Source organism: Guyanagaster necrorhizus (assembly GCF_019112545.1).
Source record: "Guyanagaster necrorhizus MCA 3950 unplaced genomic scaffold BT62scaffold_31, whole genome shotgun sequence".
NCBI lineage: Eukaryota > Fungi > Basidiomycota > Agaricomycetes > Agaricales > Physalacriaceae > Guyanagaster > Guyanagaster necrorhizus.
This window is the reverse complement of record NW_025064910.1, coordinates 303034-323738: the sequence shown is the minus strand read 5'-3', so window position 1 is coordinate 323738 and position 20705 is coordinate 303034. Positions and strand designations below refer to the sequence as shown.

The 20705-nt window shown below is 44.2% G+C and overlaps 5 protein-coding genes across 5 annotated transcripts; 3 read left to right on the top strand and 2 right to left on the bottom strand.

The window, feature by feature from the left end:
• Positions 1-95: 95 nt before the first annotated feature.
• BT62DRAFT_936293 (uncharacterized protein) lies at positions 96-2287 on the bottom strand. Its single transcript, XM_043187099.1, has 4 exons — positions 2197-2287; positions 2038-2138; positions 1549-1980; positions 96-1491 (listed from the first exon to the last, which is right to left on the bottom strand). Exons 3-4 carry the CDS (start codon positions 1801-1803, stop codon positions 259-261), a joined length of 1488 nt encoding a protein of 495 aa, XP_043035689.1. The 5' UTR covers positions 1804-1980; positions 2038-2138; positions 2197-2287; the 3' UTR covers positions 96-258.
• A 1683-nt stretch (positions 2288-3970) lies between these two features.
• BT62DRAFT_906684 (cytochrome b5) lies at positions 3971-4637 on the top strand (the record flags this gene model as incomplete). The annotated part of the gene is made up of 4 exons (XM_043183645.1): positions 3971-4268; positions 4320-4388; positions 4446-4506; positions 4556-4637. The coding sequence occupies 4 exons, from the start codon at positions 3971-3973 to the stop codon at positions 4635-4637; spliced, it is 510 nt and encodes a 169-aa protein (XP_043035688.1).
• Positions 4638-5474: 837 nt separating this feature from the next.
• Positions 5475-6777, top strand: BT62DRAFT_922811 (uncharacterized protein; the record flags this gene model as incomplete). The annotated part of the gene is made up of 6 exons (XM_043184436.1): positions 5475-5562; positions 5614-5655; positions 5710-5957; positions 6026-6104; positions 6153-6490; positions 6538-6777. 6 exons carry the CDS (start codon positions 5475-5477, stop codon positions 6775-6777), a joined length of 1035 nt encoding a protein of 344 aa, XP_043035687.1.
• Positions 6778-7136: 359 nt separating this feature from the next.
• Positions 7137-8678, bottom strand: BT62DRAFT_996750 (uncharacterized protein). Its single transcript, XM_043190606.1, has 3 exons — positions 8056-8678; positions 7859-8002; positions 7137-7810 (listed from the first exon to the last, which is right to left on the bottom strand). Exons 1-3 carry the CDS (start codon positions 8482-8484, stop codon positions 7190-7192), a joined length of 1194 nt encoding a protein of 397 aa, XP_043035686.1. The 5' UTR covers positions 8485-8678; the 3' UTR covers positions 7137-7189.
• A 459-nt stretch (positions 8679-9137) lies between these two features.
• On the top strand, positions 9138-10647 carry BT62DRAFT_447647 (uncharacterized protein). Its single transcript, XM_043180935.1, has 6 exons — positions 9138-9244; positions 9324-9723; positions 9778-9825; positions 9875-9943; positions 10004-10317; positions 10379-10647. Exons 2-6 carry the CDS (start codon positions 9554-9556, stop codon positions 10468-10470), a joined length of 693 nt encoding a protein of 230 aa, XP_043035685.1. The 5' UTR covers positions 9138-9244; positions 9324-9553; the 3' UTR covers positions 10471-10647.
• Positions 10648-20705: the final 10058 nt, after the last annotated feature.

Genomic DNA, 20705 nt, shown 5'->3' with positions numbered 1-20705 from the left:
CTGCTGTCAATAGGGCTTGATGTACATATTTTTGGACACTCTTTCCTCTGTAGGCGGTCGCAGCTGAAGTTAACTCAAAGGGAAGCCGTTCGTGATGATGCTCTAGTATCGACAATACTGGATATTTTTGACATATTACTATGATTCTGATACGTCGATAGGCAGTTTTCGTTGGTATATTCCCGCCTCCATGGTAGCTTTCAACTAAGCCGGATCTGTTCATCTCTCTCTCCCTCGCTCGTCGCCTCTGACCGATTGTCATGCATGGAGGATGATGCGCTCAACTTCGTCCCATCGTTTCCCACCCTCGATATTTGTTAGGAATGGGAAAATACGATCTAAATATCTCGCAACACAGGCAGGTTGTTGGATCGGTACATCAGTTGGAGAAAATGCACGTAGCCTGTGCCTGCGAATCTTGGGAGGCGAAAGCGTGGCACTGTCAGGAAACGCAATAGGCAGGGTAAGACATGCGAGATGACGGCAGTGTTCTGCTAGCACCGGCAACACATCGCATGGGGGAGGTATCGCCAACCGAGGGATACAGATGGTTTCGATACCTGGCCATGCTGTAACGAGCTTCTCCTCGACCAACTTCTGATCCATAGCGAGGTTACCGGAATAATGAAGCGCCTTGAGTGGTGGCCCAAGTCCATAAAGCGGTTCGAATACGACTCGTGAAGCCTCCCAGTCCTCTTGGCCGATTGTCCAGTGTCGGTATGTTAACGAGAGCGAGTGCAGACTCAAGTTGAATCTCTCGACGAGTTCGACATGGAAATGCTGCATGGCCACACATGCGTAATGGTAGCTCTGGACGAAGGAGTTGTCAATGAAAGTGAATGATTCAAGAATGTCTGGGACGACGAGTCTGAGTACGCGGCTCATAGATGCTACGTCCCCGGTAACATGCAGAGTCTTTAGGACGGAAAATCCGTCTCGAATGTCGTGAGAGTGAGACAAGGTGTGGGTGCCGAAGATGAATTGGAGGTGCTTGAGTGACTCAGAGGAGGAAAGCTCCTCGAGGAAGGAGTAGGTCGCGGGGTGAGATGTGATTTTTAGGCAGCAGAGGTCTTTGCCAGTGAAGAAAGTAGCGGGGCACGCCCGGTCGATAAAACTCTGAGCGACATCATAACCGGCATGAGTTGTCAATGGACCAGAAAGAATAAACGTCTCACGTCCGGCGACCGCAGTCCTCACAGACGTTGACAAAGTGTCGTTATTCACAATGGATTCCAGGATAATTTCGACCTCCTGCAAATTGGGGCTCGATAGTAGAAAGAGAATTTGGGGCTCTGAGGCAAAGGATGGATCTACTTCCAAGCGCTTCAGGCTGCTGAATAAGGGAGCGTTTGAAAACTGAGCCATGAGTCGAAGGTAGACCGATGGATGGTCTCTGGTGCCAGAGGATGCATCCAGCGTCATGGATCGAACACGCTGGGCATAGCGCTCGAATCGGTCCCATTTCGACTGCGGTACCTCTATGGGAATCGTCTGCCAACATTAATGTGCATTAGACACGTTCAGGATATCCTCAAAGTTTGTGCTTACCCAAATGCTGCTTCCATTGTTCGTCCTGGATGTCCTTGCATTGAAGACCCGTAATAATGGAGTGAAGCCATGGATATGTTTCCAGAGACGGTCAAGAGCAGTCTCGGATACCGAGGTGCATACTGTAGCCAATGAAACCAAGGGATTCGGCTTGGCTCCATAGGAAGATGACTGAATGGAAGCCCAAAGCTCTTCGCAGATAACGCTCAGTAGATCTGGATTATAGAGTACCGCAGAAAGGGAGCTGGAGTCCATATCAAAAATATGGGCTTTTCGAAATGCATGGCGGTCCTTAAAAGACGGGTACGAGCGCTTAACTTAAGCGCCACTAAAAACGAGGTGCAACGCTAAAATGACTCGAAGATTCATTTGAGGATCCGCGAGCGAAGAGAATCTAGCGCTTGGGATCATTGCCAACGTTTCGGATGTTGTCTAGCATCAGAAAAGGATTAGGCAGCTGAGCATGCAATGAACACGAAAAAACCTTACCCTTTCTTCAACCCTGAGTCGACATCATCTAGCGATAGTCAATTAAAAGAGAAGAAACACTGATATCCCAATTTAGATCAGTCTTGTCCCGCTATGTCTCCCTTGCAATAATGTTTAGAGTCATTCTTCGAGACACAAATTGACGATGTATGGACCCACTACTTCATGCGAGCTGGAAGCGCCGAGAAGTTCTCCATTTACTCTGGGCTGGATGGATTTTCTAGTATGATCTAGCACCGAGAGGTTTAGATAGCTCCAGACAATCAAATAGACATTCTGTGGGATATAGGGGCCTGGATGGCCGGCTGACATTGAATCATAGGTGGGAGGTCACCGGTCACCAGTCAAATTCAGCAGTTCGGTCCGATCTTGCATCCCCTCACTACCTTGCTTATTACCATTGTTGAGGCCATTTCAACTTCTTGTTGAAGAACTCATCTAGATCATCTTCATCCATGAGACCAGGATGTTTGACCCAGGAATTCAGGATGGTTTGACTGCTGGTAGTCTTAGGTAGATTCTGCAGACAGCATATAGTGCTGCTTTGTCATGTTCAGACCACTATGTGCAAACATTGGTGAACAAGTAAGGGTTGTTCAGGGTTAATGCACGATTGATTTGACTTGTCCTTCTGAATTTCATTCATGCCTTGATACTTGTTGTTTCTTGCACTCTCTTATTATATTGTCTTTTATGGTTGTCTTAGGTCTTTTCCCTTTATATATATACAGACTGATGAGCAGTGGCTGCACATGCAATCAAACCCATTCTACTGGCATGTTCCTATGCCCACTAGTATTCCAATCCTTGCACTGTGGCTTCTGTTCTGTCAGTGGACAGATATAGATATTCAATTTGGCCATGTCTATACTAGGGGTCCATAGGCATATGACTCACAGCTATTTCAAATTATACTGTGCCTCAACCTTAGCTTCAGTTAAGGTCTTGAGGTTCATTGGCTGCAAAAATAAACAAAAAAAAGGGCTTGGATGTCTGCTAGTCTCTCTCTGGGAAATGTACCTCTTGCAATCTTTCACAGATAATATATGCTCCTACTGTGGCATTGGGTGTCTATCCTTGTATGGTTGGCAGAAGCCACATAGCTGATGGCAGTCAGCTTTCCTGTAGTAACCGTGCAAATGTGCAAATGTACAGGATAGTCTCCATCCTGAATTGAACTGTGATCAGACATGTTGTATTAGGATCATGCATTAGGTCAGGAGATAGAGCATTCCTCCAATAGGAACCATAATTTCCGGGGAACCAGGCAGAGTTCCGTCTGCTTGTCAATGGAGGGAATCGAGTCATCCTCTACCTCTTCCCTTCAATGGTACAAGCCTTGTGCACCAGGAATGACTAAGGCTTATTGGATCTTGCCGCGTTTTCCGATGGGTATAAAAGTCACTTTGATGTCAGTCTCTTCGTCACTCACATCTCTAGAAGTTAGTATTCAGTATGTATAATGAAGTTTAGAGTTGTAACTACTCGAATGACATTCTCGTGTGAAACCAAGGAAAGCTGGTCAAAGAGCTTGTAACTAGCTCAGCGTACTAGCGAGTGAGGGCCAGCTCATACGGTGGCATTACCGAGTCCTATGTTCATCACTCTCAGTCTCTGCAGCGGCTATATAAGGCATCAGGTTCTTTTCCGCCCGGATCTTTATTCATATCGACGTCGTAAACGCACCTTCCCGGGCCGCTCGCCTTCCTTGGATAACTGAGGAGTGTAATGCGCTGAGCGAGAGACCGGAGGCATATAACTGTCGTATAAAAGGGCGTAAAAAGAGCGACTGTAAAACGAACGAGATGAATAGGAAGATTGAGCAGATGGCGGTTGAGGAGAGGTGAGTGAGATCAGCCTCTGTATGTAAGTCGGCCCGATGTTCCCACGTCGCAGAGTTCGCCGCTGTCAGCAATCTTTCTTTCAATCCACCATGGGCCTCACTCTCGAACTTGGAACTCCCATCAATACTGCCCTCTTCCTCTTCATATTATATTCCGTCCAGCGCATCGTCTTTCCATCCCCCGCTGCTGCCGCTAAAGGTGCTGTTCCAAATGAGTTCAAGGGCGGCTACTCGTGGATGCCCAAGTACCACCCGCCGACTGTGATTTTCGAGAACTTTACGCCAAAGACGCTGCAACCTTTCAATGGCAAGGATAACGAGAGGATGCTGTTGGCGATCAATGGAATCGTTTTCGATGTTACCGCAGGAAGGAGTTTCTATGGTCCTGGTGTGTCGGTTGTTGGATCTGTAGCGTGTCATGGCTGATTGAAGCGTTTAGGCGGGATGTATGGAAATTTTGCGGGACGCGATGCGTCAAGGGGGATGGCGAAGCAGTCGTTCGATGTTGGTGCGTGGTCCTCGTGCATGCTTCTTGTGATCTTCGATTACCAACTGCTTTTGACAGAGATGCTTACACCTGTTGACCAGTCTCTGGACAAGCTCGAGGATCTCAAACAGGACGAGATGTATGTTTACCGCCACAGATGGAATACAGACTAATCAGTGTTTGAACAGCGACAACATGAAAAGCTGGATCGACCACTTTTCAAACAAATACATCATCTGCGGCAAACTCGTAGAGAATGACGCTGCCTAAATACTCTGAATATGCTAGATTCACCATTGTATCAACAAAGCTCAGCGAATCCTTTTTCTACATTATCCCCTCCATTACTGTGAGAAACGCGAGCGGGACGGCTGGAATATCCCTGTACCCGGTTCTCTGTTGTTTCTCTGGAGTAAAGATGCATCAGTGGTTCCTGGCTGCTTTCATAAAGCTTGTGCTTTTTATTTCTCTCTTCAATCCGCCTCTACTGAGTGGGCATCGCTTCACGGCAGATCTGTCTATCGCCATTCGATATATCTGAGGTTTCTGAAGTCTACTGTCAATATCGAATGCCTTCTTCCGAATCTAATCGGTGTATTTCTGGTGCAAATGTCGTGGATTCCTCGGCTGAGCTCGGCAGCTGTATCTTCTATGCCATGGGGAAGTCAAGTTCTTTGCCGGCGTCATGCAGAGGATACCGCCTGACCTTTTTTGAACATCCGGGCCAACGACTCTCTGACGAATGTCTGTTACCGCTGGTTAAATTTCCGCCAATTACTTCGGGATAAAATGATAATTCGGGTTCCAAGGTAGATCTCAGACACGTAACTATGACTGCCATGATGGGGGCCGGACAGCAACGATGAACAGGACTCAGAAATATCATGACCATCTTTGATCCTATCTTTCTGAATCCGTTCAACAGATGACACCTTGGACCTGCAAAGTCAACATTGAGTTGTTCATCTCTCATTACTATAATCCCTTGTTGCATTAATCGCGCAAGGTAGGAACGTAGGCCGTTGGAGCCTCGGTTCAGTCTTGAATCGAAGGTTGAGTTCTATATAACACGAGAACCTGTAGGAGAAACATAGTTGTTGTTCACAAATGTCCCTCACCGACGATGACATTCATGTCATCTTTGAAAGTTTAGACGTGTATCTTAACACTAGGATACTACAGGCGCTCACACATGGTGAGTTTCATAGTCTCCGAAGTCAATCTTTTGATATCTGAGCCTGTATAGGACTCTACACTGGTATCCTGATTGTCACGTTCTGGAGTATCTGTATGTTCTCTCCCATTACTCTCTGAGCTATACCTTACCACTCTCCGGTCATAGTTAGATCTACAAAAAACTCCACCGTTGGAAGATGCATCATGGTCCTCGCCATCTCTTCCCTCTACGTTCTCGCCTCCGTTGCGCTAGGCGAGGTTTGGGCATTCACGCACCACGCATTCATTGATGAAGGTCAAAACTGCTATGCCGTATACTCGGAATTGTATGGATTTAGTCCAATGTCGACCCAAGCAACGTTAGCAGCTGGTATCACCTCTTGTATCAGTACAGTTATTGCTGACTCCTCGCTGGTTGGTAGCAAAAACAACCGGTCTTTCATATAAGATCACTGATCATTGCTCCGATTTACGTTTATCAGATCTGGCGGTGTTGGATCCTCTGGGGGCGTCGATGGCTCGTCGTTGTCATCCCCATCCTTTGTACTGTTCTAGGCACAGGTAATCATTTTTAAATTTGACCGTGGTCAAAAGTAAACCTTTCCGCAGTGTTCAAAGCCATCGAGTCATATCACACTTGCTTCGAAAGCACCGCCGATAATAACGACGATTCTTTCGATTATAGTGGCGGTGTCATTGATTGGATGATGTCCTACCTTGCGTTTACGCTCACCACGACACTTTGGTGCACCATCTTCCTACTGTACCGCATTATGAGTGTTGCAGGGTCCAGTCATGGACCAGGAATACGCTCCTACCGCGGAGTTCTTGAAGCGCTTGTTGAATCAGCGACCCTCTACGCCATTGCACTGATCATCGACATGGTATTCGTGGCTTGTAACCTGGTGAACGGCTACTATGTCGACGTTTTGACCGCTGCTATAAAGGTCTGTCTACTGGAATATGGAAGATGACAATTGAAATGTACTTACAGGGAATTGCACCGACGCTTCTGGTCGGACGCGTCGCAGCGGGACATGCACGACCAGATGACTCGGCGCAAGAGAGTACTCGCACAGTATCCTCTCTTAATTTCGGAGCTCGTTCTCTTTCAACGATGCAGGAAGCTCAAGTTACGCGGAGTGCTGAACTTGATGAGATCGATAACATGGTGGAGCGAAACATTGCTTCCATGGAAGGAGACCAAGAGGCAGGACCATTGGATCTTGTGTGAAGGTTTGTGTGCATGTAGTATAAGACTAGTGATTAACCGAGCTTCGAGTTTCGTTCAGGGAATTTGAAAGAAATGTGTAGTTTTCCTATAGTATCGAAGAAACCTGGTTCCAGTTGTTACCCGTACTTTGTGGTTTCTGTCCAATGGCAGGAGGTGTCTTTAAACCCCCCAAACACTACACTGTTGAGTCTATACGACCGATGCCAACATATTCTCTTCCGTAGACGGCCAATCTTAGCATCTTCACGGATCTTCATCTCTTTCCTGCCAGTGCGGCTCGGAGCTTGTTTAATAGGTGCATAATCGATAGACTCTTGGTGCTAAACGTCGCTTGTAACGTTGACAAGCACAATATTAATGTCCGAGTCCATTCTCGAAACATGACAATATGCAAATAAGCTTATACATGATATTATACATTGAGTGGGTTTCTGGGTATTCCAGACCTCCATTTCTCCAAGTACTCTCTGTGATCTGCCTCCTCCTTGGCACGTCTTTCCTGTGCTGCCTTCGAGTTACCCCAGAAAAATAGCATAACATCGTGCTCATCCCAGATGTCCTGAGCCTCTGATTCTACAGCCGTCGCTGCACTAGTCCCCCCTTCATTCCTTCCTCCTGCCTGCTCCATTCCAGCTCCAGCTCCCTCTCGCTCTTCCTCCCGCCTCCGCTTCTCACGCTTCTTGATACTGACGCTACGAACATGTTTTGCCTTCGATGGCCCCATTGGCGCCGGGGTAGGTACTGATGGGCGGTTAGGCTGGTGATATTGGATGAGAACAGCAACGTTCTTGCCCCAATTCTTCACGGCAGCGGCTCCATACCTATAATGTAGCAAGAGTCTGGCAGGCTTTTGTCGACGGTTCGCAAAAGTGGCATCATTGTTGTTAGGAGTTCGCTCCAGAGTAGATCTACTGCTTGGAGTAGTGATCCACTGAAGTGTATATCGAGAATCAGGCGGGTAACTGACATCGTCTGCTAGCTGACGCTGGTGGCGATCAGGGATATCGGTGGTTTTCAGGATAGGATTTGGAGTCTGATGTAAATGAGAAAAGATAAGAAGGAAAAAGAAAAGCAGACGAACGGCAAGCACGGCAACCTTCTGTTGGTCAAAGAAATGGACATGAATCTCAGCAGTGGCATAAAAACCGTTGCGAATATCATTGATGCTGCGCAGCGTCGTCAGATTCTCTTCGTTTGGCCGGTTCTCGATGATGAGTTGTATCCACTGTAGGAAAAACCAAATTAAGTGGCATGGAAGGGAATAATACGTGGACATGCCTCATCGCCTCGTGCATAAGGAATAATATGCATCCCAACCCCTTCATCAATGCCGGTCCACACACATCGACCATCGCGTTTTAGCACCTTCTCACGAAAGTTTTCGCGGGTAGCTGTAGTTGCGGAGTGCGTATGCGTTCGCTGTTTGATGACCCCGGGGTCAACGGCGTGAGAGAGGATGTTTCCATCAGGCACATCGTATCGGTAGACTCCCCGATCCACCAGCTCGCCGTTCAATTCTACCGCAGCCCCAGTCTCATCAACCAGGCTCCCACTAACGCCTAGGACACACCAGCCAATATACCGAAGATATTTTAACGGGTATAGACAGACCGTCGTTGCGATTCGCATAGGAACTTCCAAGTAAAACGAATCTTGAGGCAATAAAAGGAGCTGAACAAAGCCTGGCGGCGGTGGCGGGCGAGGCATGTGGACGATGGTGGTGGTCGGAACCAAGTCGTACCATGAAGGATTCACTAAGAGCTGGCTTGGCTGGGTAGTGAGTGGCTTTGCCAAGATTGAAATATAAATGATAATCCTTTCTCACTCCTTCCCATGACGAAATAGACCAGCACTTGGCACCGCAAGATATCAGATCCTTTTTTTGTTCAACTGAACCCAGGACCTCAGGTGACGAAAATGTACAGTTTATATGCAGGCTGGCAGGTATCATATATCAGTGCACTGAAATCCTTTCGTGTGTCTGCATCTTTTAGCTTGGAAACCCAAAACGCATCAGGCTGACAGACTACACGCTAGTGCATGGGCCATACCGGCCGAGAACAATGCAACAATAGTCTCAGAAAGGCCACCGCTGCTTTATTGTTTCTGTTCCGATCCGCGCCCCTCTTTATTCCTTTGTTCTGCTTGCTACAATATATAAGACAGACAGGGCGTGAGCTGTTTCTCCACACAATCCTTCCCTCCACCAACGTACTAACAATGTCTATCTCCGAGTTAGAGTTCGCCGAACTAACCGACAAGGCCCTTATTTCAGACTATGTCGCCGTGAGTCTCGTCTCTTGGACCTCGTTCAATCTCTCTAATCTCTATCTGCCAGGCTCATAATATACCTCACACCGTCGCATTCCATAGGGGCACCTTTGATTCGTATAATCTGCCTGCAATCACGAAGCGTCTCTTCCCCGCAACATCCAATCCTGTTCCAATTCCATTACTTGCCAATCATGTGTGGGTGGCACAACTCGACGGAAACTGGAGACTTGAGCGGTACTCTACCGCCGAGACATTTCCTGACCCGCCTGAAGGTGATGTCGAAGAGAATGATTCGGTTCCTACGTTGAACTATTACCCGCCTGACGGCCTCCCAGTCAACTCTAGCGTTGACCTGCTCGATGAGGCCCGCAAGCTAGAAGATGGGAGGTCAGAGGTACACGGCACGCTGGCGGAGCTGAGGACGGCGGTCTCAAAGGCCACCCTCCTATACACGCAGGCCAGCCTAGCTCTAGAAGAGGAGAGAGCGAAGACTGCGTCGCTCATGACGCTTGTTACAAGCATCTGTGGGAAGGCGTACACGGAGAAGATCATGCGGATAGTGAATTTGGTAGATACCAATGATGATGCTAGCGATCAAGAGAGCGGCGGCGAGCCTGGTGGCAACATCAAAAGTAGCAATAATTTCACCCAGAAAAAGATCCAGCCTTCTCCGTAAGTACTTGTTCGCCATGTATATCTCTGCTTCAATTCATGATTTGCATCAAGGTGGCGAGCTGGGGTAAATAAGGCGCAGTTCGGAGATCTGGATTGGGCGTGTGTTTCTTCTCCATACCTTGACATAACCTTGTCTAACGGACAACAGGACAAAGATGAAGGGAGCCTCAGACGCTTTGATAGAGGACGTGTATGCGGTACTGATGCCTCCTCCAAAGTATGTCATTCGCTTTGTTGTGTCCACGGTGATAAATGTCAACAGTTTCCTTCCCCGTAGGACCACCAATGATACAGGACAGTCTGACGCGTCAGATGCCTCGAGTTCGACAGAAAAATCTCCTCGAAAGCGCCCCCGTTCCTATGAAGACGAAGACGCGTGTACCAGTCCCAAGCGGGTCAAAACCGGTGTCGAAGAAGGAGGTCACGCAGAAGCGCAAGTCGAGTCTTCCCGCGCCGCCGCATTGCAAGGACAGAACCGTCCCCGACTCAGAGAAGGCTCTCTTGATGACATATACATAAATACCAGTCTCAAACGCCAAATTATTGAAGAACGCTTTCCCGTTGATTTGGACGAAGAACCGTTGAATGCTGGTACGTCCGACAGTCCTCGCTTTCCAGTCAACCTCCTGATTCCAATTTTCTTCCCAAACAGGCCCTCAAGAATCTCGAAGACCAAGAAATGTATCCTCCCTGCGAAGCCCACAGTCCCGTAGCTCCTCTCCCACAGGCATCAGACAATTCTAATTCCGATCCCGAGGACTGCAACTCGGGTTCAGATTTGGACTCATCAAGCCCCCCAGATCATGGAACAAAGTCTTCGAGAACGGAGTCTCTGCTGCGATAGTGTGGCGCACCAACCCCCCTACTCCCCCCCTCTGCGGCTCCGGCCGAGGAGTCCGTCTCTGCGAGAAGGCCAATTTTCACGCCAACCCAACCTCCTATCCTCTGTCATCCTCATCAGGCTCAGGTCTTAACGCAAGCAGACCTCCCCAGGCAATTTATATGGGATAGGTATCTACGAGCGAGAAGACAGGACGCCAAGCAGCTCAGCTGAATATCCGTCAATCATTGAGAATTTTTTCGACATGAACTCGTTCTATGAGAAGGAGCCCTACTCCACGTTTTCCCTGTACTCAGAGAAGAAGACAGTGGAACATTTGTCGGCTCACAATGTGGATCGTAGGCGCGTTTATGACATACATTTAACAGACGAGTGGGTGGAGGAGTATTGTGACAGGCATTTATTGCAACCGAGTCCGTACGAATAGTGAACAACAAAATAATATCTTGGGTATTCTTGCGTATCTTGTAGAATGTCATTGCGGAAAATGGAGCCAGGACTTTGATTACTGCGTCGTAAGAAGGCCCAAGGATGTTGAAAACCCACCTAAAATACTACAACAAACATTTTAAATATTACATTAATAATCGGCAAGTCAAACCCACTGTTATAGAATGGTCATCCCTGCAAAGTTATAAATACAAATTGCTGTGAAAAGTGGGTTAAGCGACTATGGAAAGAGTCTGAGGTTCAGAATGTTGGTTAAATGAAAGGTCAGAGAGCTTTTCCGAGACGGGGATATCGGTGGTGGTAGTTTTCTCTGATGATGCTTCACCGAGCCTTAATTTACATTCACATCAGTCAAACTGTGACGAGGTCAAAGCGAAGAGACACTGACAGGGTATTCGACGGTGACTCCAACTCTCCTTCTGCGCGTGTTCCATCTGGGGCTACACGACACGCTCTGAAAATGGTTCATGATATGTATGCAGCAACCCGAAAGCGCAGCGGGTACTTACGTGACGATCTGACTCCAGTAGCTGTGTTGGCTCGAACGACAAAGTACAAAGATGGAGGTGATACATGTGACCAGTTCCAAATGTCAGCTTAGTCAGCTTCTTATCACACTGCCAACAACAAAAAACAATTTTGCCTCCGTCTGGACCAAGGTTTGGATGTCACATTGGACACCTTCCTCATGAATTTTCTCAGTGCTTCAAGCTCGCACCAAAATAGTTCTCTAATGCATGAAGAGTGAGTCCTGAGCTGTAGCAGCAGGGCCTGATGGTTGTCCCAGCTGCCAGCACAATCTGACTAGTTGCCAGCTGGATTTGACACTCCAATGGCTGGCTGACTCTTTCTCATTTACAGGGTGGTCAATGATTTCAAGTCCCAAAACTTGAACCATCCGACACCAGTGATGCAACATCCATAGACTCTTATTATTGTTGCAAAGTTTCTTGGCATTTTCATTAGAACTGGAATGTGATATTCACTATTGGTTTCAGTTCTCCAAATATAATAAGATTTCAGGTGTATTAGAAGGATGTCTGAGTCCAATTCATCACTCGCAAAGTATGACTTCCACCATTTGTTACAACTACTCTGTTATGTTTCTTCAGCACAGATCCTGACAGCTAGTGGTGTATCCAACCCAATGTCTTGAACCACAAACATATCTCTGATCTCACTATGAAGCTGAACATGTTTGGATGGCCAATGGTCTGTGTAGTTGACACAATATCTATCTATTGATTTTTCTGGTGGACACAACTCTTGACCCCTATGAGCATTGTTGGCAGGTGATGAGCACTCTTTTATTCTGTCAGAATGCAAGAAAATGTTAGCATCCTCCAATGATCCAGTGAGTAGTTTATTCTACCCTCTTCTTTCCTCTTTCCTCTGTCAGAGATTATCCACTGAGTGATGCAACGATTGTTAATTGTGATCTATGAAAAGAGGAGGTCAACTCTGACTTTCACAGTACTCCCAGATGTCTGATAATTCTACCACAGAGAAGCTGGATAGAAGGATAAAGTTTTACTTTGTGGTATAAGAGAGGGCTGAAATGAGTCAGAGTAGCATCTGATATTGCAATAAACTTTAAAAGTTCTCACCCTCTTCCTCTTCACCACTGTTGTTGCCACAGCACCTGTAAACATCAAGACAAATGCTCAATGGTTCATGAATAGGCTTCCTCCTCTCATGCCAAAGGCTATATATAATTATGAGTGATATTTTATGTGAATGTGATTAAGTGACTGATGGGGGATGAGCAGTGAGTGTGACTATCCTTATGCTCATTCTGTCTAGTGTGCCATTCAACAAGCGATCTGGCATATCATACAGCTGACCATCTGGCATCCCATATAGCAAACAGTCTGGTATACTATACAGGCTAAGAAAATAGACATCAAAGTCAAATCAGGTAGACACTTCACAAATTTTGGTTTTTCAATTATCATTTGCCTTTATTTAGATACATTTCTTTGTGTGCAGATCCATTTTGACTGGACTCTGTAGATGTGATACATATATTCATTTTATCATGAACTTTTTATATCCTTTCAATCCATTGAAAGGAATTATTACTGCAAGAGGGGTTAGCACCTGTCTTATCTCTCTTCACTGCTGCAAGGCTGTAGCAACTCTATGTGACTTGGAGATGGTCGAACATTGGCTATTTCTATATTTTTTGCTGATTTGGTCATATCTCTATTGTTTTTATTCCAGAAACAGCAACAGCAACACCAGGCATATAACAGATTCTGTAGGCTTATTAGGATTGCTCACTTTCAGGTTGCAACTGTGGCACATACCTTTTGTGTGCCAAAGAGTAGAAAGATGGATATAGGCACTAGCACACTTGAGTGTTAATACTAGTATTCACTGAAATGAGAATTTGATGAACTCAAGGTTAAAGCCAAGTTCCACTCTACTGGTGATAAATCAGAGTCTATCACAAGACTGGTTATACTCATCCTGGTCAAGTACAAATTAGAGACATGACCACAGTGAACAATTTGACTTACACATTACCAATAGAGAGAAGAACTGTGAGTGCTGCCATGCATATAACCAAGGACACTGTAACTGTGGCATTAGCTACTGGAAGAAAGTGTCCAAGTCTGCTTGGTGATGCAAACTTTAATAATGATGAGAACTACAGGAATTCAGAGCCTTAAAAGTGTTGTCTAGATAGAGAATACTTACTAGAGAAAAGAAGAATGGAGGTGTCTGGTAACATGGTCATTATGGCACTTATGGTGTATCTATTAGATTATAAATATCAAATCAACTGTTGGAGAATATCCATACATTTCATCTTATCTTACTTTCCAATCACTCATTCTATTTACCTTATATATACTTACACCTTCTGTCATTTCCTGATCACCTATATAGTCCAGCCATTTCTATCTGTATGTCTTAGTTGCTTTACTCATGTTGTGCCTGACTGAGATACTCACATATATTTTTCTGTCAATAGGTTATGAGGCCTCATTGCCTATAACTACTCAGTCAAGAAGAATATGCAACAGAATTTTGATTCAACTTACCACTTAAATTTATACCATATTACCACTCTCACCACTTTACACTACACCTTTAAATGATGTCATCAATGTTAGAAGTTGCCATCCTCTCTGACACAAGTAGCCATTTCAACAGGAAGAACTATACCTCATAGAAACTCCAACTTACTGAGTTACTGAAGAGTGTTAGAAATGTATCAATCAAGTGAGTTTGAGTGCATGCACAGAGACTGACAGAGTGCATAGGCATCAATGGAGCTATTGGCAATGTTATCCTTGAGTCAGACTTAAGGAATTGAATGGACAGAACAGGGTTCCATCAGAGAAGTGAACAGAAGTATCCTTTGGAGTGGAATCCAACAGACAAGGTAGACGGGAGTTGAAGTGAGTATGAAGTGTAGATGGCTATCCAAGTTGATATTCAAACTGAGTAGTTACAATGATTATATATAGTTTTATATACTAATGGTAGCTAATTCTGAGTTGGAATCTGTTGGGTTCCAATGTCAATTATTTGCTACTGAGTTTGGGGTCTAGATATTACAATGTGAAATGCAGATGTAAAATAATAATGGTGAAAATAAAATTAATAGGTAATAGAGGGTGAGTGGAGTCCAGTGGATTTTGGTGATTGAATTCATAGTTAGTTGAGGTGGCATGGAGGCTGGTAGCATGCACATAACAGTACCCCTCTATTACATTCTTGCTCTCAAGAGCACAGATCTCAATGGCTGGTGGGGCCACATGGAAGATTGTTAGTAGCCATGGGAGTTTTGCAACTTGATTTGATACCACCACCATCACCTAACTTAAAACTATGTCATCACTCATACACTTCTAAGCCTTTGGTGAGAGAACCTATCTTTGATGGCTCTGAAGAGGCCAAGGAATTATTCCATCTGGAATGGCAAATCATAGAGGAAGAATACACAGAGGCTATAGAGAGCCATTTGAAATAGCAAGAAGAGCAGAAGTGGAAGAAAAAGGTCTGAGCAGACCATGTGGCCTGAGAGGCATGGAAAAGAGAGCAGAAGGAGAAATTGGAGAGGAAGAGAGAGAAGGTCTGATGGGCAGCAGAGAAGCAGATGAAAGAGGTGGAGAAGGCTGTGAAAGAGGCTGCTTGAAAGAAGGCTGTATAGAGAGAGGCTGCAGAGGCTGTGGTGAGAGCTGTAGCTGCATTAGAGATGCTGCAGAAGGAGTTGATAATAGAGAGCAGGCTGCAGATGATTCCTGCAGAGGCTGTTGATTTCAAGCTGCATCAAGTTTTGATAGCTCACTTTGGGCTTAGGCTTAGACTTCATTTCAAAAAGGTGACTGGTCATATGCTGCTAGAATCTGAGGGTAGGATAGACCAGGAGACTGAGAGGGATAATGAGTTGGAGGAGTCTGAGAGGACTCTGAAGAGGAGAAGGAGGGTGTAAGAGAAGAAGAGAAGAGTGGTGGATCTGGTGTTGAAAGGTGAGAAGCAGAAGTATAAGTCTCATAACATGGTAGGTGATAGTGAGATGGAGATGGTGGCTAGCCTTAAGAAGAGAGTGAAGTTGGAGGTGACAGGATCAGCAGAGGGTGAAGAGGAGTCAAGTGGTGAAAGTAAGTGTCTTCTTGCTTCTGATTAGTTTTAACTTAGTTTTGTTTTCAGAAAGCTGTGTGCACTGTTGCCAAGATAGTGCCCATTGTTATGCATGCCCAGCAACTGAAGGCACCAGACATGGGCAGACTTGTGCTCATTGCAAGATCAAGAAGACTGTCTGTTCATTCAACTGAGGTGTTACCACAAACAAAGTGATTAGTAGCATAAAGATCTCTGCTGGCCTCCACTAACTTTCAAAATTGATATACAAGTTGATGCATCATGTGGATGAGTTGACAGATGAGATAGCAGATGTCTATAGTACTGTGGCAGATCTCCAAGATGACTACAGTTTTGATGATATGTCATCTCTTTCAGAGCTGTTTTTAGAGTCTGAGATGGAGATCTAAAAGAAGGCCCAACTGATCTTCAAGGATGTGAGAGATCAGGAGATGGAGGATCTTTGGGAGGCAATGTTGAAGAGGCTGGATGAGGATATAGAAGAGTTGAAGATATAGGAGAAGAGTTCAGATTCTAGTGTGGGTCCTTCAGATGCCACTTTACTGTAAAAACTTGTATGAAATGTATATGGAGTTGGAATGGTAAGGGTGAATGCCAGAGGAGTCCAGAATAGTGTTCTATCAAAAAGAGGATGTGCAGATGATCTTAGATAAGGGTCCTGGTTTGTCTGGATGTTGATAGTGGAAGTCTTCAATAAACTCATTGGCAGAGAACTTGGAGGCTGGTAACCAAGCAAATTCTTCATTGGTACCTTCATATCCTAGCCACTGAATCTTGTATAGTAGTAGGCAGCAGAACTGGCAGTCCAGTTTAGAATTAAAGATTTAGGCTATTTTGAAATGTTCTTTCTCATTGACTTCAACTGGAGGCAGTGGTGGTTGGATTCAGTCAAGAATGATGTTTTCTTCTATGAGTTCCAATTGTGACATATAGAAGATTGAATGAATAGACTGAAGATCTAGCACAAGCCTCAGGGTGAAGGAGTGGGAATCAGGTTAGGCTATGATTTTGAAAGAACCAAGGTATTTCTCTGAGAATTTTCTGATTGGGCAGGTGGTTTTGATATGTTTGAAACTGAGGTAGACCTTGTTGCCCACTGTAAATGGGAGCACCAGAATCTGATGCTTGTCTGCTTGGATCTTGTAGTGGGCCTGAGATTTAGAGATTTCATCTTTTAATACTTGATAGAGTTTGTCAAGGTTGACTGCAAAGTCTTAGATACAAGCAAAGGTGATGTCCCTTTCAGGATGAACAGTGATATTAGGGTGATAACTCTTGTTAGCAAAGAATAGGAAAATTCCAGTGAACATGTTAGAGGTGTTGTTGTAGGCAAACTCAGCAATAGGTAAGAGGATGTTCCAGTTGTCCTGCTGGTAGGAGCAGTAGGTGTGGATGTACTGTTTCAGGGTTTGGTTTGTCTGTTCAGTTTTTCTGTTAGTCTTCAGATGGTAACCAAAAGTAAAATAGAGTTTTATGTTAAAAGTGGTGGCTAGAGCATGAGTGAACTAGGAGATGAATTTAGAGCCATGATCAGACATGATGTGACTGGGTATCTCATGTTTGGAGAAGACATAGATAAGAAAAAGTTGGGTGAGCTCTATGGGGTTAATGGTGTTATGAGTGGGGATGAAGATGGCTTGCTTGCTAGCTTGGTCTATGACTACTAAGATAGCAGTAAATCTATTAGAGTCTGGTAGTTGTTCAATGAAATCTATGAAAATGGAATCCTATAGCCATTCAGAAACTGGTAGAGGTTTGAGTAATCTATAGGGGTGGTGTCTAGGTGTCTTATTGCATTCACAAACTGTGCAGGACTTAATGTAGTGTCAAATATATTCATGCATCTTTGGCCAGGTGTAGTTCCATTAGACTAGCTCTAATATTCAGTTTTGACTAAAGTGACCTGCTAAGATATGGTCATAGTTGTTCTATAGTATATGGAGATAGAGATCATCAGAGTCTGAGATATAGATGCAGCCTTCAAAGTGAAGGATGTTGGATTCATCAATAGACCACTGAGAGAAGGAGGATTCAGAAGTGGCTATAGTCTGATAGGGACCATCAGAGGATATAGAGTCAGAGAATTATGCTTGTTTGATATCAGTGTGAAGTTTGTTGATATTCATGATGGCACTAGCCTATAGGGTAGGGCTCTCAAGATAGATTGTGCAGAGTGATGCAGAGAGTTATTCTTAGATGAACACAGATTGAAAATTGTGAGGGTTGACTTAGGCATATTGGCTATCTCTCTCTTTAGAGTAAACATCTCATCATCTAGTGAGCACATCCAGTTTCTCACCAAGTTTTTCAGAGTGGAACCAGATTACTAGGTTAAACTGGAATAGATATTCAGACCAGTGGACTTGTCAGCAGGTTAGAATCTTGGTGGTAGCAAAGTATTCAAGATTCTTATGGTCTGTTATGATATCAATAGAGTCTGTAGAGCCTTCAAGGTAGTGCCACCAATGTTTAAAGGCTTCAAAAATAATTAGAAGCTCTTTGTCATGCATATCATAGTTGAGTTTGACATTATGGAGGCTCCAGGAGTAGAAAGTGATAAGGTGAATTTTGTCATCTTCAAGATAGATGGAGAGGATAGCTGCAATTGCATAATCAGAGGCATCAGTTTTCACTACTATCTTTTGATTGGAGACCCAGTGGGTAAGGATGAAGATATGTGTAAAGGTCTGTTTCAACTTATTGAAGGCAGCTAAGCATTTATTATCAAATTTCCATAGAGTTCTCTTGCAGGTGAGTTGTGTAAGGGAAAGAATGATATCACTATATTCATGTATGAAGTGATGATAGAAGTTGGCAAAGTTAAGAAAAGATTGGATGTCCTTAACTTTTTGCAGCACCAGCTAGTCAACAATGGCCTTGACTCTTTCTTCAGACATGTGAAGTTCTTCAGGTGATAGGATATAGTCTAAATATTCTATGGAATCCCAGTTGAATTCATATTTGGAACTCTTGCAGTAGAGTCTATTAGCTCTAAGCCTGCATAAGACTTCATAAACATGTTTCTGGTGATCTTCCAGATTGTCAGAATATATGAGGATGTCATCAAGGTAGACTACTACTGATATATCAAGCATGTCAGAGAATATATTATTCACAAATCATTAGAATGCCATCAGAGCATTTGTGAGGCCAAAAAGCATGATGTGCTATTTGAAGAAACCATAACAAGTTTGGAAGGTTGTTTTCCATTCATTCTCTTTGGCTATGCAAATGAGATAATAGGCATATCACAGGTTAAGCTTGGTGTAGATGCATATGGAGTAGGCAGAGTCAAGAAGATCAAAAATGAGAGAAAGAGGATAGCAATCCTTCTTGAAGATTTTGTTTAGGCTATAGTAGTCAACATAAAGTTGGAGTTCACCAGTCTTCTTCTTAACAAATAGAACTGAAGCTCCATATAGAGAGTGAGACAGAGTAATAAACCCATTGCATAGATTATCATCAATAAACTCTTATAGGACTTTGAGTTCAAATTCTAAAAGAGAATAAATGAGTCCAAGTAGTAGAGATGTTTCTTCCTCAAGATTGATTTTGAGATCATATGGCTTGTGTTTGGATAGCCTTTCAGAGAGGGTATCACTGAAGACATCTGCAAAATCATGGTACTCTACTGGCACTGATGAAAGATCTGCCAGTTTTATAGATGCAGCTTTGGCTCCAATATTAGGCAAGGAAGGCTGCAGTATAAACTGCTGGGTGCCTTCTTCTGCACTAGCTAAGACAAATGCAGCAGTGAATATGATGGAGATCTTTGGATGTGCTTTCATAGTAAAAGACTCTAAGAGAGAATAGGAATAGATGGATTCATATGAGAATAGAGCCTATCAGCTATCTGGAAGAGATTTAGAATAGAGTGGAGCTCCAAAGGTTGGACTGATAGAGTCTAGTGGGCACAGAAGTCCTGAAATTGAGCTAAAAGACTCTAAGAGAGATAAACTGTTGTCCTGTGAGCATGAAGTCTCTGGAATATGGTGGAGGCTGTAGAATTGGTTGGAGTGAGATCCTGGTAGCTTGAGCAGAAAGTGATACTGTTCTCAGCCTAGTCAATCAGTGGATTGTAGTAGGAGAGCCAGTTGTATCCTAGAATAAGATTGCAAGACAAATTTAGAGGAGTGACATAGAAGTCAATGGAAAAGATGTCTCCAGACAGAAAACAGATAAGGATAGTTGTGATTTGAGATATATAACTTCTGATAGAGCTATCAAATAATTGAAGTTGCATACTAGGGATGGTTTTAATGGAGATTTCATTGGCAGCTACATACTTAGTGTCAACAAAGCAGTGGCTAGAACCAGAATCAATAAGAGTGAGAAGACACAGAATGATACAAGTTGGAGAATGATCAGGTTCTGTAGTAGTCAGTAATTCTGCTGAAAGAGGGATGTGGAAGGAGTGATTGGAAAGAGATGTTACATTGAAGATGATGATCTCTAATGTGTGAATAGAGTCAATGCAACTCTGAATTCACATGGAGGAAACAGGGTTGCTTTCTAGTTTTCTGACTCTGTTGGAATCAGCTCCTTAGGAGCAGTGTCTACTTTAGCTGCACAACTCTTGGCAGTTGCTGCAGCCTTTTGTTTGTTGCAATCCTCGATCTTGTGTTTGGCTCCATAGAACATGCAGAGGTTATTCTGACACTGGTGGTCTTTTTTCTTCTGGGTCAGACAGCTGTCTTTGTTTAACTTATTAGTATAGGGCTTAGCAGTGATGGATTTCAGTGTAGAGCTAGAGTCTGAGGAATTGAATCTCTTGGATTTGGGATTAGAGGATTAGTTAGAGGCCTTATTGTCTTAGTTTTTGTGAGTAATTTTGATCTTCCAGGTCTAGTAATGAGCATTGAGTTCTTGAGCAAGAAGACACATATCACAGAGGTTGCTGAGCTTTTTATAGTGAGCCATGTCATCCTTAATCTGAGTACAGAGGCTATGGTAGAAGACATAGTAGAGAGTTGTCTCTGTATCTGATTTGCAAGACATACTGGTTGAATTAGACTATGTACTTTATGATCCACTCTCTATCATGTATCTAAAGATATTCTAATGCATCTTT

Coding starts and splice junctions, on each gene's coding strand:
- BT62DRAFT_936293 (XM_043187099.1), bottom strand. CDS start 1,803: ATGGACTCCAGCTCCCTTTCTGCGGTACTCTATAATCCAGATCTACTG. Junction 1,492..1,548: donor ACAATGGAAGCAGCATTTGG/GTAAGCACAAAC, acceptor TAATGTTGGCAG/ACGATTCCCATAGAGGTACC.
- BT62DRAFT_996750 (XM_043190606.1), bottom strand. CDS start 8,484: ATGCCTCGCCCGCCACCGCCGCCAGGCTTTGTTCAGCTCCTTTTATTG. Junction 8,003..8,055: donor CTTATGCACGAGGCGATGAG/GCATGTCCACGT, acceptor TTTTTCCTACAG/TGGATACAACTCATCATCGA. Junction 7,811..7,858: donor AGAAGGTTGCCGTGCTTGCC/GTTCGTCTGCTT, acceptor CATTTACATCAG/ACTCCAAATCCTATCCTGAA.
- BT62DRAFT_447647 (XM_043180935.1), top strand. CDS start 9,554: ATGACGCTTGTTACAAGCATCTGTGGGAAGGCGTACACGGAGAAGATC. Junction 9,724..9,777: donor AAAAAGATCCAGCCTTCTCC/GTAAGTACTTGT, acceptor ATTTGCATCAAG/GTGGCGAGCTGGGGTAAATA. Junction 9,826..9,874: donor TTCGGAGATCTGGATTGGGC/GTGTGTTTCTTC, acceptor AACGGACAACAG/GACAAAGATGAAGGGAGCCT.